Source organism: Phalaenopsis equestris, unplaced genomic scaffold (assembly GCF_001263595.1).
Source record: "Phalaenopsis equestris unplaced genomic scaffold, ASM126359v1 Scaffold000293, whole genome shotgun sequence".
Lineage (NCBI taxonomy): Eukaryota > Viridiplantae > Streptophyta > Magnoliopsida > Asparagales > Orchidaceae > Phalaenopsis > Phalaenopsis equestris.
Genome location: NW_018164735.1, coordinates 301,012 through 315,979, shown reverse-complemented (window position 1 = coordinate 315,979; position 14,968 = coordinate 301,012). Strand labels below are relative to the sequence as shown.

Sequence of the window (14,968 nt, the reverse complement as noted above, 5' to 3'; positions counted from 1 at the left end):
GTGGAAGAAAAAATATCATATAATAAAGAAGATTTTTCCTCACAAATGATATTTCATTTAGGAGCATTTGCATGCATGCCACCCAACTCCTTTGTATTTACATATCTAATACCTGAATTTTATGTTTTAAATTAATATCACCTAACTTTTTCATACCATATCAAAAATAAGGGGGAGTAAAGAAACATTAACATTTTTCTATATACAAACTATTTTAGTGTTTATATGATATTACAAAGTAGTTTCTATTTTTAGTTAGTGGACCAAATAACATTTATATATATACTAACCTGTCCTAGCTCATGAACAATTTTCTTTTTTCCTATCTCATTGGTGCTTTGAGGGATATGAGTTTTTATGTTTTTACTTTTCATGAGAAGTTTAAATTCATGTTAAAAGAAAGAAGTCTTCCCAAAGAATATTTTAAAGTTCAAACACAACAAGAAACTAGACAGAAATAATCTAAAAAATATTCTAATATCAAAGCCTCGAAAGTCAAAGTTTTTGCAATTATTAAATTTTTTTGTTCAACCAGCTACTTGATGCAGATTTTTGGATTTTCCCCATCAGCAAAACTAGAAGTTGTGTAATATATGATTCCTTTGTGCCAAATTATGTATTAATAATCATAACAGTAATCATATAAAACCTTTTAAAAAGAACCTTCGATGATATAAATTTTTGGGTTGAATAACTTATAATTTTGTTTCTTTATAATTTTATACATGATAGTAGTTAGAGAAGTAATAGACCATTTTTTGAAAAAAAAGCTTCTTGATATAACAAATTTATACCTACAATTCATCTTTTTATATGGAAAACTTAAATCATCTTCATGACATCTAAGCAATCTAACAAAATATTAAGAAAACGAAGAAGATATATCTGTAGCGAGGAAAACCAAAGAAGACTACAGAAAAAACGAAGTAGGTGGAGAATGAGTGAAGCCCGAAGAACCACTTCGAGAAAGAAGCAGATCTGTGGATGGTTCCCCGCTGCTGGACTCCGGCGATGGATTCTCCGCTCCTCAATCCGGCGTCGAATGGCAAGCTTATGGGAGCAAGCTGCAAGGGCTGGATCCGGCGTCGGACGGCTTGCTGACGGGAGCGAGAGGCTAGGGTTGCTGGATCGAGGGGTGACGGGAGAACGACTGCGATCCGGGCGAAGCTCCTTAGCCGGGGATCTCAACAGAGACGAGAGCGAGAGCGAGAAGCTAGGGTCACGGAAGAGGCGAATGAAAAAAGCAAGGTCACGAGCGTAAATTGAAATTGGAAAACGCGGACCGCGGGGGTCAGCCCGCAGTTCGCGTCTTTTACAATTTTGGAAACACAATTTTCAATAATCTGGCGATAAGTGAATACCAAACAGTGAAACGATCAATAATCTGGCGATAAGTGGGTACCAAACAGTGAGACGATGTTTTCAAAATGCCGCCCGCACTTATAAGCTGTCCCAAACGGGCCCTTAATCACTATGTTATAAATACAAGCAGGAAGTGTACAAATTTTCCTACCAAAGCCGGTCACGTTACATCACTTCAAATTTCAATCTTAAGCCTCGCACGTGTAATCCTGCATGCCTTTCTAAATGCCCAAATCCCACTTGTGTCGCCCAATTTGTTTCCCTCAAATCCCTCTCTTCAGCATCCAGGCCCTCCCCGTTCCCCTCCCCAACCAGCTCTAGGCTAGCCAACCATGGATGAACGGCAGACCGGGCGACGACAAGCGGCGATTTCTCACGATTTAACCGGGCGCAGTGGCATTGCGCTTCTCAGATGGATCCAGGATCACGCGCCGAACTCGAGCCAGGTTGTGGGTTTCCTTTCTCTGGTCATCTCCGCTGCTATTCTTCTCATCCTAACTGGGTTGACGGTGAGTGGAGCTACGCTGGGTCTTATCGTGTTTGGGCCGTTGTTGTTAATCACGAGCCCAGTGTGGGTTCCAGTGGGTGCAGTGGCTTTTGTGCTGCTTGCCGGAGCCGCGTCGGTTGTCGGTGCTGCTGTTGCTTCGGCTGCTGTAGCGACGTGGCTATACCGGTACTTCACAGGTCGGCACCCGGTTGGGTCGGATGGGATCGATTTCGCGCGGAGTCGAATCGCCGACACGGCAATCCATGTGAAGGATTACGCTCGGGGGTGTGGTGGGTATTTTCAGAGCCGCATCAAGGATGCTGCTCCGGGGGCATAGGTGTGGTCGTCGGCTTGCATGCTGGTTTGTGTACTTATGGTAGGTATCTATCTGGTTGTTGGATTCTTGCTACCCTTTTGTCCTTGTTTTATGAATTTTTTTCTTTTTTTTTTTGGTGGTGTAGAGGTAATTGAGCTTTCTTTTTAATGCCTGCGTTAATGCAGCATAAATAATTAAGTGCAGCTATGACGCAGCCCTACTTGCGTACTAGGGCAGAGGTTCTTAGCTGGAACCTAATATTTACTTGTTACTGTGAAGGCTAGAATGTGGATATGGTTCTAAGGTTCTTGTCTTTATATGCTATGTGTTAATAAATTAGTTTTAAATGATGCAGAGAACTGCAGAAGTTGCATTCATGTTGTATGTGGTGAATTTTAATTAGCTCGAAGTTGCTTTGTAACTTATTGTCATATATTTAGAAATTAGAATCTTTTACTTATGCCAAAATGATCTTAAGAGAGAAAATAAATTATTAACAAATTCAGCCCATCTTGTGTTTCAACAAGAGCAGAATTGGGCAAGAATATGAGTTCCTTAAGCAATGCGTGATGGAGGGGATGGAAATAAGAACTATTTGACTTACCTTGGAAGGGGGAGAAAAAGATTTCGGATCAATTGGACTTGTGTTCGAAATGGTGTGGGCAGAAATTTTTGGCTCTTTTATATTTCTCCATATTTTGATCCTGTGGACTCCAAATGTGCTTTGAAGTTGGGTAGCAGGCAGATCACTTAAAATTTATTGTGATTTTTTTTTTTGACATGATGGTGCTGGGAGATAGGGGAAAATTATGCCCATCCTGTGAAAAAAAAGAAAGAAAATAATAGCCCACAAAAAATTATAAAATCATTTTTGTTCAAATCACACAAGAAAAGAGACATTTCACATTAAAATGCTTATACTAATGTTATTTTTGTTTTAAAAATCTGGGATTATATAAGTAAATGTAAAAGTTTAGCTGTTAGATATGTAAATTCATAAAAAATTGTGTGGTATCCCATTTACCTTTATGCAGTTTCACCCAATTGATGGCTATGTACTGTTGCTACAATTGTAGATTCATTTTGATTTTGGAGAAAATATAACTCTAACTTCTCTTGTACAACATAAGGTTATACCTCTGTCTTTATAAAGGGGAAAAAGCTTAGGATTATTGAAAAATACACTACTTTCGTAGTTAAAAAATTAGTCCCCAACTAAAAAAAGAATGAACGAAAAAGGGAGGAGGAATGAGGAAGCAAATCATAGGAATTTGGGGATTTAATATTATTGGCATTATTCTTATGCATCTAAATTGCATTGATTTTATTGTATTGTAAGGTTAATCATAACAAATGAAGTCTCTTGGGTGGTGGACAATGAAGGTGATTGATAGTTTTATACCTAACTTATATTTTTCATATAGAAATTCTCAAATAAACTAGATATCTTAAATACTCTCATATAGTATTCTCTAGTCTTAAGAAAAAATTTCACTATAATTGGAGAATATATTATATTTTGAAGTTGTGTTCCAAGAAACAATCATGTACAAAAATATGTCCAATAAGGCTATGAAATAGGCCACCACAAGTGAATAGATTGAGTTGAAGGAAATTTTTGAAGATGATAGGTGATTAAGAAGCCATTTAATTCTTAAAAGTGTTGAGAACAATCAAACCTGAGCACACCTATAATACTATATGAGAATATTTAAAGAATATATACAATATTATCCTTTTTGGATCATGTATTGCTTAATGATTTGGCAAACTTGAGTGTTTTGAAGAACAATGCAAGGTAAAGCTGCCATTAAGTGGCAATTGATAATGAAATAGGATACTGACTCTTTATACAAAATAACACTCGGACATGCTACCGATGGTTAGATGGTTAACAGAGCATTGCACAAATATAGCAGGCTTAAAGCTGCTTCCATAGTTAAAAGAAAATCCCAACAAAAACTGGAGATGGACTGGTGAGAAGAACCTAACATAGTAAAAGCAAAAACATTTATTTAAACTGTTACTACCATTAACTAGAACTTTAGTTAGTGTTTATTCTGCATTACAAAATTCTGGCTCCATTAGTAACCATGTTTTTTTTGTAGATTGAATTTGAAGCACTATCTTGCTAAAATAAATTCTTTTGAACACCTTCACTTTATTGACCGTGAAGATTGATTTCTTTTATGCTTCCACTTCTTTGTAGTGTTGCTCTTCTTTAGCATTTCAATTTCAATCATGTTATTGGATCTCGTAATTTCTTATACTAATATAACCCCCCCATCTAATAAATCTTCAATAAAATAATGCTTTGGCTTTGTCTTGTAGTTAATAGAAAATTGATTAGATGTTTACCTCCTTGACCATCATAAGGACACTATGTTTTTGTTCTCTTCTTGTCTCTTTTAAGTTATGCAGCCCTACAATTTCAGGGCCCACTTAATTTTGGTGAGGTATATGTAACATCTTTAAGGAAGCACAAAATTTGTTTCATTGCTTGTCAATATTTCTTCCATTTGAACATTTACAGGCATCAGAACATGTATCGGTAAAACTACTGATGAAACATAATAAATTGTTGCCTAATATTCCATATCATGTTAGGTGATTTTTTTTTTTTCTACTTTTAAATGGATTAGAAAAAACAGTAATTAAAGTTTTCAACTTCTATCATATTAGGCGTGCTTAATATTTTCTCAGTATGATCATCTTGAAATAGTTTCAAAATACTAATTAATCTATCACGAATAATTATCACCCATAAAAATTTCTGTGCTTATTCAGGTTCTTCATTTCAAATTAATTTTATAACTATTTTTTTAATTTATTGGTCTTAGAGATATTTCCCACCATAATCATTACATCATCCACATATAAAAGAATGGTGTTGAAACTTCTATCTGCATGGTATCTGTTGAATCTAATTTGAACCATAAAATTTTTTTGATATTTTCATGAGGAATAGAAGCCTATCTTTGATCAAACAAATATTTATTCATATTGCAAAAATGTATTCTTTTTTATGATTTTGAAGTTTAGATTATTCCTTGTAGTTGTTCTCTATCACTTAAAAGAAAAGCTGTCTTTCATCTTACTGGTTAAGTTGAACTTTGTTTTTTAATATTATGCTCAACACTAGTTCAATAGTTGTCATTTTTATAACAAAAGACAAACCTCATTAAACTCATTTACTTTTTTAAAACCATTTTACTATCCTTTTTTGTACGTCTTAGTGCTATTGTGCTTTTCCTTGATCATAGATTTTATTTGTATTGTGCTGCTCTCTTAATCATTGGTAGCCAAGATAATGCTAAAGTGTTACTTATGTATAAGGTTTTGTTATTTTATTTTATTGTTTGTTGTTACAGTGTCTTTAACTGCCTTTGATTCTTCAAAATACCTAGGCTCTCCACTATCTTTAAAGCAATAAATAATGCAAAGAAGGAGAATATTGTGAGTGGATGAAGTATTATGACATATTTTGAAACTATATTGTAGGTATAATCAGCTTGATTATCTCAACACTCTCTTTAGTCGCTTGACTTTTTCATTACATCTCAAACCTATTCACTTATGTAGGTCTGATTCATAGCATTATTAGACATTTATCTATACATGATATTTTATTTGAATGTAGTTTTCCTTTTTCTAATAATTTTACTATTTTTATGATCTTAAAATCTATGGCCATAAACATCAATTTCATATCTATTTTATACACTTGGGCTCTAAATTTTTTCTTTTAATGAAAACCACACTAGCATAAGAAAGTCATTTAAATACCTTTAATTAAGAAATGTTTATCTACTTTTCAAACCATGATTCTTTGAACAGTTCACATCAGCAATTCAATTTATAATAATTTAGTGATCAAATAAGCTGTAATTCTTATGACATTTTCCCAAAATGTGTTGCCAATCTACAGCATATCTTCAGTTGTTATATACATTTAACCATCCCATGTTGTTGTGATGTTCCTGAAATAGTCGTCTCCATATGAATCCTACTATTAAATAAAGAGCATCTATCGAACAGGCAGGATTATTTTAATCTGCATTAGTTTATTCTTGACGTATAAAATGTCTCCTTAGGTTGTAATTAAAGACATTCTTAAATGAATTTAATTTAATTCTTTCTACGTATTTTCCCTTCCTCATTCTCTCTCCTTTCTCTTCTCTGTCTCTTGTCTTGTCTTTTGTTTCCCATTATGTTTCTCCCTAGGTTGACACCACTTGGGTTACAATGAGCAAATTTGGAGAAAGCTCATCTATTGTAATAGATTTTAGGATAAATAAAAGGAGATGGCTGGATGAGTAGAGATTTACAGTTAGCATGAGTTCAAGGTGTGTGGAGTAAGTATGGAAAAGATGTAAAGAAAGAAATGGGAAATTTTAGTCTCCTTTCAGTGATTCAAAGTAGTGAATACAAGACACTCTAGATAGACTTATGAAATGGAAAAAGTAGAGTTACTAAAATAGAAGAATATATATAGCTTTACAAAAAATGTTTCTTTAACGGGATAAAAAAACTTCCTAATATAAATACAAGTTCCATCTTAATGTATTGGCAACTATATTTTATACTTTTTTTTTTTATTTAGAGCATTTTATAAAGTCTATTCGAACAAGCCTCATGGTAAAAATATTTATTAGATGACTCTTTAGTGCTGCATAAAGCACTTACATTCTGCCTTATAGTTTCTCTTTGATTAACATCAATCTCAATATATTTTATTCTATCATGTTGGATAGTATTATGAGCGATTTTTATTACTATTTTTTTTTATCACAATATAGCTGTATAGTTTAATTTCTATTTAATTCTTAAATCATGTAAGGTTATTTTAATCATAATAGTTCACAGATTCCTTATGCCATAGCCCAATTTTGATTCAATGCTAGATCTGACCACCATGTTTTGCTTGTTGCTTCTCCATATCACTAAGTTTTGACCAAGAAATATGCAATAATTGGATTTTGATCTCCCAGTTATTATACCTGCATAATGTTTACATGTGTAACTTTTTAGTGTTTTTTCTTTTGGATCATATATGAATTGGCTAATCACACTTATTTAGTATGCAATATTTGTTCAGATATGGGCAAGATAGATGAGTTCCTGACTAGTATTTGGTACTTCTTCCAATCAATTTGTTGTCCTTTGCCTCTCCTATCTTTTGATTTGATTCAATAGTAGTTACAGGTTTATACCCTAGCTTTTTTAAATTCCTTCAAGGGATTTGTTACATACTGAACACAGGACTTAAACTGTAGGAAAAATATTTTAATTTCTTAAAACTATTTTATTTGAAATTTTTTAATTGAATATTATTTAAGATTTTTCTTGTTCATCATTTCTAGTAATAATGGTATCATGAATATACTTTTGTAGAGGCATTACTCCTCTTGGTTCGAATGTTTGAAAAAAAAAACACATGATATCTTTGGTTTTGTTTGTATGTTATACTTTTCAACATCTTTAGTAAAGATCTCAAACTAGGCTCCTAGGTGATTTTTGTAGTTCCTTAAAGACCTTTTCTTCAGTTTACATAGCTTGTTAGATGTTTCAAAGTCAGGGCTATTTTGTTGTTATGTGGGCATTTGTGGAACTAAAGGTGGGACTAAGAGAGCAAAAAAAAGTTCAAATCATAGTTTTTATAATCATAAGGGAAATCTTTCCTTGAGAACGAGGCTGTGCTAAGGAAGGTTTAAATTGCAATAAATTTTACATTAACCATTCTTCCTAGAATGAGAATTAAAACATTTGTACCTTTTTTTGAAGTCGAGGAGTAACCAAGAAAGACATTTGATAAAGTCCATTTTACTTATGTTTTGACAAATAGCATATATAAAAGGAGTGCAAATTAATATTTTGGGTAAAAGGCCATAAGAGTTTTTGACATGTGGTTAGAAATTGGTAAGATATTCAATGAGTCTTATTTTCCACTATCTTTGTGGAAAATCTATTCATAATGTAGGTGGTATTAGAGCAACTCCCCCCCCCACCCCCAATAAGATTTGGGAATATTCGCTCGAGTAATAACGACAAGTGATATTAAATAAGCAGTGATCAATTTTCTTTGCAACTCTATTTTTATTTTAATGTATTTATGCATATTGATTCATGAGTAATGCATTCCTTTTGAATTGAGTCTAACATTTGATTAAAATAATCTTGTGTTATGTGATCTTTAGTTTTTATTTTCACTCTAAATTGGTTTTGAACTGTAGAATGAAAATTAGTTATGATGTTGCTAACATGAATTTTTCTATTGATAAAAGATATCCATGTATATGTAGTACAATCGTCAAATATGGATACAAATCACCAGGCTCCTAAAATGTTTGGCGATGGTGGATATATATCAATGTGGATTAATGCAAGAGGATACAAACTTTTTTTATTATAAATAAGAAAGATTTTACGAGTATGTTTGTTGACTCGTAGACTTCTCAATGAAAGTCCGTGATATTTAGGAACTTGAAAAGAGTATGAAAGATCTTTTTAGAACTAAAGATGAAAATGAGATCATATGAAAATGAGATCATATGATTTTTTTTTTTTTTATGAACTAAGAAATGACAAGGTCAAGCTACTGTTGATTTGTTTTGAAGAACCTGATGCTTCAAGATAGTAGAGCCCATTCTTTTTCTTAACAAATTCAACCCTCATCAAATTTTGGCCTTGAAAAACATGGTAAGAATGATGACAACTGGTGAAATATTCTAAATATTTTGTGAAATTTTGCATAAAAATAAGATTTGGAGATAATTTTGAAATATGGAGACATTTTTAGGGGTAAGAGATGCTGTTAAATAGATCTCTCTTAGCTATGTACTTATAGTAAGGAAACCATTTGCTGTGGTAGTTTTCTTTTTACTTGTGCATGAAGTATAAGTGCCAAAATATTAAGAGCTATGAGCCATATAATCTATTGCTTCATTTAGTCATTTCTCCATCTTATTCTTTAGGTTTTGAGCATGTTGAGTTTGTTTCGTTAGGTGAGCTTGATATTAATATCTATGTTGTACTCCGGTTCTCTCTCCACTCTTCATCTTCTAGCAAGCCCTCTTTTGTATGTTTTGATTTTTTGCAATAGTTGCACAGTAAATTATCTATGTTATTTTCTCATGGTTTATATTTTCTAGTGATTTTTTTATAAGTGTGCTATTTCTCCTTTTTTTCTTCTAGGGATTCAGTTTGGCATTAGGGTTTAACTATCCGAATTCTTGGGCTTGAGCATTGTATAACCCTCTTGCTATATTTTGATTGGATTAGAGATTGCCTCTTCCAATGAAGGCATTTCTTTCCTTGAAGAATTCGAACCATTTACCTGATCAAATTCTTGGTTGAAACTTTTCAATGAAGATTTTCAAAATGGCTTCATCTTTTGGTCATTTCAAATACATGATGGTATTCAAGATATAGCCATAGATTTTTTTAGTAATTGACATATTTTGCCATGGCTTACACTTTTACCTTCATTTAATTCTACCGTCTTCATTATGATTTCGTATATTAGGCTACATCACACGTCCTTGAACAACTGCGATGGATTGAGTCCTAAATTCTCTTAGCAGTAGTCCTGAGCATGGAAGCATCGTTAATAGGGGTGTCAAAAAGTTTGCGGGTTGGGTTTTGTCTGAGTCAAAAATTGACTTGACCGGAATATTAAAGGACTAGGGAAGTCCAACCCGATATTCACCCGCTTTCAACATGCTGACCCAAATATGTTAATATTCATACGTAAGTTATCATATATGCAAAAGTTGAGGTTGGGTATTAAATATGTTAATACATATGAATTGGGAGGTATGTATGTAATTCTTTTTAATATAAATAATACAAAATAAATAAAAATTAAGTAGACATCAGATTAAGAGATGGTTAACTCGTTTGTTGCTTAATCTAAAACATGAATCACAATAACAAGACCACCAACATAAAATAAACAGAGCTCATTACCATTAATGTCAAAATAAACAGAGTTTTACATAATCTACAACTTCCCTCTCTACTTCTTCCTCAAATTTCATCTTCTAAGCCCGCTTCTTGTTCATGTTGGAAACCAATTCCCTCATCTGAAACCTCCAGTATAAAAAGTAAGCCAAACCGAAACCAACAAGAACCATCAACACCAACAAATCTCCTTCCTCCTCCCACTCCACCTCCTCTATTCTACTACCCGAATCACCTCCCCCTACCTCCTTCGCCGGCGCCACCAAAACATAAGCACTTTTCCCTTCCCTCACCGCCACCCCCTCAAACTTCTTCCCTTCCCCTACTTTCACTTCTCCCGTCACCGCCGCCTCCGACCACCCATCCCTACCCTGCACCATTCTTACCCCCGTCCCACCTGCCACCACCGCAGCCCCATCCGCCATCATCGCGATCCCGCTTACCTCAGGCGCTGGACTCCCATTCGTCCCGATAACCTCCTTTGCCGCTCCGCTCTCCTCATCCACCTTAAACACCGTACCCATCTTCCCCTGAACCACAAGAAGAAACCCCTTCCTCACATGCGCCACGCCTACCAATCCCTCCCCGCCGTAGATCGCCGATTTGGAGAAATCGGAGACGATGCCCTCCAAGTCAACCCTCCAGATCACTCCGGTGTCCGATCCAGTGACGAAAATGAATCCGGTGGCGGGATCGACAGCGATGCCGCCGGGAGAGGCCGGGAGGGAGGAAGAGAAGATGCGGCTGTGGGGGCGAGGCGATCGGAGATCGTAAGCGGTGAGGGTGTTGGGATTGCTGAAAGCGACAAGGAGGCGGCGGCGGCGTTTGTCGATGGAGATTGACGAGATAGAAGAGATGAAAGGGTCTGAGACGATTGTCTCTGCGACGCCGGCGTCGGAGATGGAGAAGATAATGGGGTGCGAAGCGGAGCCGACCACGAAGTGCTGGGCGGTGGGATCCCAGGTGAAGCCCGCCGGGCGGGGGACGGTGGAGGGGATTGTTATGATGTGGCGGTGGGAGGCGAGGGTGGAGGAGATGGAGGAGAGGAGGAAGATGAGGAGCTTAAGGACGGAAGGAGACATACCAGCTGGTTTGTACGATTGCCGTCTGCTGTTAGGGTTTGGAGGAGAATCGTGGTTTTGCATTTGTGTCCCAGTTTTGTTTTGTGCACGCTATCCATTTGGAAGGTAGATAGAGTAGCGGTGTAATTTGAGCTAAGCTTATTTCTGAGCTGGCTAAACAAATGCCCAATTTGTGAACAACTCATAAGCGAGCCAACACATTTTTTGAGCTTAAAAAATAGAGTAGCAGTGTAATTTGAGCTAAGCTTATTTCTGAACTGGCTAAACAAATGAGCCATTTGTGAACAACTCATAAGCGAGCCAACACATTTTTTGAGCTTAAAAAATAAACAAGCCGAACACGAGTTAAGCCCAGGCCTGCTCTTGTTCGGCTCATTTACACCACTATAAACAATAATGTTTTTTATATTTTATTTCAAATGAATTATTATTTATTTTTTAATTGTTAATTTTATTTATCATTTAATTATAAAATTAATTTGAATTAATATTACTATTCTCATTTATAATAGACAAATTGATTTGTTAGCTGCACAAATTTGTAGAGTTAAGTTTGGGCTCAAGCCTGAACTTAATCAATTAATCAAGTTCAAATTGAGGATGGCTTTAGCATTAGGATGTTGCATTTAAATTGGATTAAAATATAAAAAATATTACTTTAAATTTTGCATTGGGTGATTAACCGATTACCTTAGGCATATAACGGTCTGCCCGATAAGCCTGCCCCTTTGGATATGGAAGTGAAGAATGTCGGTCTCAATCTAAAAGTGACAAATGCTAGCTTCTTAAGAAAAGCGCATGCTTACAAAAAATCGGCATGATCGTGAAGCGCAATAAAAATGCTAAATTTAGCATATTCTAGTCATAAAAAGGTGTCTTCTAAAGATAATCTTCTGCCCAAACATTATATGTTGGTACATGTAATTATTGGGTTTAAGTTTTTCAATTTTTTTTTTAACTTTCTCAAGCCAATGTCCTGCTAGAATATACCCAAATTGATTATAGGAGTTATTGATTTTGTCCAAATGACGAGCAAGCGATCAGGAGGCCATCCGGCGCCCATCAATTGCAACCCCACTGGCCTCACGAGAACCACCCGATCTGTCAACCCTTTCATCATCACCCCGACAGCACCTGGGTTGCTGCTATTGGCGCAACTATCGAACCTTGACCAACATTCTCTGGGAGCGCATCATCAATAGGTATCAGCTCAATTGTACCAAAAAGATAATATAAGCAAAGGAAAAAGAAATTTGAACCTGATGAGCCGAGCGTGGATATGCAGTTAACAAAAAGATAAGCGACACAGAGGAAAAACATTCATAGCAGAGAGCGTATAAGGGAAAAAGACGCAACTTTAAGTTTAGGAGCCCGAAGATCGCGTTTCCATCATCTTCTAGAGTCTTTGGCTTGAAGGAAAAAAAACACATTCAGAAACAAGCAATTGATATCTTGCCGGCTGATTCTTCCGCCGACTAATTGCTTTCCAACCGAAAATTCCTGTAGCTCGTCGACAAAGTTGTCGGCCGACCTACACCATCCGCCGGAACACGAGACTTTGCGGCGGTCGCGGTCATGCCGGTTGCCGAAACCCACCATCGATCGTCAAATCATGGTCTCTCCAGTCACTAAAACCCGCTAGTGATCGTCAAATTGCAATCTCTAAACTCCTGTCATTGGTTGTCGGATGGCAATTCCGTAGGCCGACCATCTCCTGGATTTGAAAGCTTTGTTGCTTACAAAATCCAGCTGGCTAGCTTGCATGCATCATCTGTCGATCGAAATGGTTGAAACTCAAGCTGACAAACTCGCATGCAAATCCCATTGGTCCACTCTTTTTTTTCTCAGTCGGCAACATCCCACGACCACTCACCCTCTCATCCACCAAACAACAGTTGCTGGCAGCATGGTTTTTATTAGAGACGGTGGGGACTACATCGAGGAAGAGCCGTCGATTCCGATCCAGCTTCGGACGATTGAAATTTCAAGTAGGTCGATCGTCGTGTAATTCATACCAGTCGTAAAATTTGTCAGTCGCCAATTTCAAGGCATCTAATCAAATGGTGAATTCTGAGCTGGTCAACTAGTGACCAAAAAATCTAAGACCGAAAAATTACAAACGAGTAGAAAAATTTGGATAACCGACGTGTTGTTGCGGACGACCGAAAATTCTGAATTACCAAAACATTCCAGCGACAGAAAATTCTGAGCGACTGAAAAAGTGCAGATGACTAAAAAACTGGACATTGTGCATTTCTGGGTAATCAAAATATTCAACAATTTTATTTTATTTTATTCTAAAATTTATTTGTCAACTCTTCTAATTATGTTTTCCTAGGTTTGACTGGGACTAGAGGCACTCAAAGAGTTCACACACATGATACTCAGAGAACTAGGGTTCGACGTAACAAATAAAATACTCCTCTCTGGGGCGAGCAAACTACTAACCCTCAACGCCAAACATAAAAAATTCATGTATTTAAACTCAGAACAGGTAAAAGATTTGTAATTGGTTCCCTGCTTAGTAGCGACATGTTTTTCCAAGGGTACAACACAAATTATCCCAGCAACAAGTCTCGTCGTTTACTCCATGAAGGCAAAGACAAGATCCACCTAAGCCTTGGCGAAATGCGAGGATTGATCGAGGTGATGAACCGACACGTGCTTTGTAAGACTTGAGCCAAACAGTCAGCAAATTAGAATACATAAAAAATGAATGATGGTCTTTTCAAAGATTTGAGTCATCAGCCAACCCAAAACATCAAACTGTCGTAATCAAATGACACGATAAGTGTAAGATACAAAAATAGGCAAAGGTAAAAAATGATCTAGAGCTATATTTACTTTTTGTATAAATCACTTACATTTCTTTACAAGCATTGACTAAGTAATAGATGAAGCCAACAAAGCTGATATTTAGGCTAAAATAGTCGATTGAAAGCTTAAAAAAAAACAGGGGGTTGAAAGATGCCAAAATGAAGGGAGTTTAAATAGTACATTATTGTGAGGTATTTTAAGTCTCTTATTCTTATAGCAGCTTCGCTTCCATGACGTAAAAGACTTGCGGGGAAATCTATGCATGACCGAAAGCACATGTGCAGATCTAGACAAGATCTAACGGTAACAAAGACCAGCCGACCACCTAGTCTGCCAGCCGACCACCGTCGTCTGCCCCCCCCAGCCGATGTCTGCCCACCGCAATTCGTCTGTCGATCTTAGTCCGTCTGCTGACCGCAAATGGTCTGCTGATCGTTGTTCCTCTGTCGACCTCAGTCCTTCTGCCAACCACAGTCGGTTTGCCAACCTCAGTCCTTCTGCCAACCACAGTCGGTTTGCCAACCTCAATCCATTTGCCGATCACAATCGGTCTGCTGATCACGGTTCCTCTGCCGACCTACTTGTTTTTATTTCAAAAAAGTATTATTAAACTTTTTACCAATAGTGTGCTTAAATTTTATTTTTATACTTTATAAGGATCCCAAGTTTGATAAATTTTAAAAAATTTCAAAGTAAATAGAAATAAAGATTTCTACGTTGAATAGAAAATGTTCTTATACCCTAGTACTAGACCAATTCACTAGAATTTCTCTTAAGTTGTGTCTTGACATTTTCGAAGAAAAATTATTGGAAAGGTTAATAAAACCCACCGCCTCAAATTAACAATTCTGATTTTTAAAATTATAGTGTTACTTGAGGACAAGTAATAGTGTTACTTGAGAACAAGTAACATTTAAGTTTGGGGATTTTGATGTATGAAAA

General features: G+C 36.2%; 2 protein-coding genes across 2 annotated transcripts; one reads left to right on the top strand and one right to left on the bottom strand.

The window, feature by feature from the left end:
- The first annotated feature begins 1,526 nt into the window (after positions 1–1,526).
- On the top strand, positions 1,527–2,542 carry LOC110025173 (oleosin 16 kDa-like). Its single transcript, XM_020725482.1, has one exon. The coding sequence runs from the start codon at positions 1,695–1,697 to the stop codon at positions 2,184–2,186; it is 492 nt and encodes a 163-aa protein (XP_020581141.1). The 5' UTR covers positions 1,527–1,694; the 3' UTR covers positions 2,187–2,542.
- Positions 2,543–10,111: 7,569 nt separating this feature from the next.
- On the bottom strand, positions 10,112–11,512 carry LOC110025169. Its single transcript, XM_020725477.1, has one exon. It carries the CDS (start codon positions 11,270–11,272, stop codon positions 10,208–10,210), a length of 1,065 nt encoding a protein of 354 aa, XP_020581136.1. The 5' UTR covers positions 11,273–11,512; the 3' UTR covers positions 10,112–10,207.
- Positions 11,513–14,968: the final 3,456 nt, after the last annotated feature.

Excerpts from the sequence above, each read along its gene's own strand:
- LOC110025169 (XM_020725477.1), bottom strand. The coding sequence starts at position 11,272 with ATGCAAAACCACGATTCTCCTCCAAACCCTAACAGCAGACGGCAATCG.
- LOC110025173 (XM_020725482.1), top strand. The coding sequence starts at position 1,695 with ATGGATGAACGGCAGACCGGGCGACGACAAGCGGCGATTTCTCACGAT.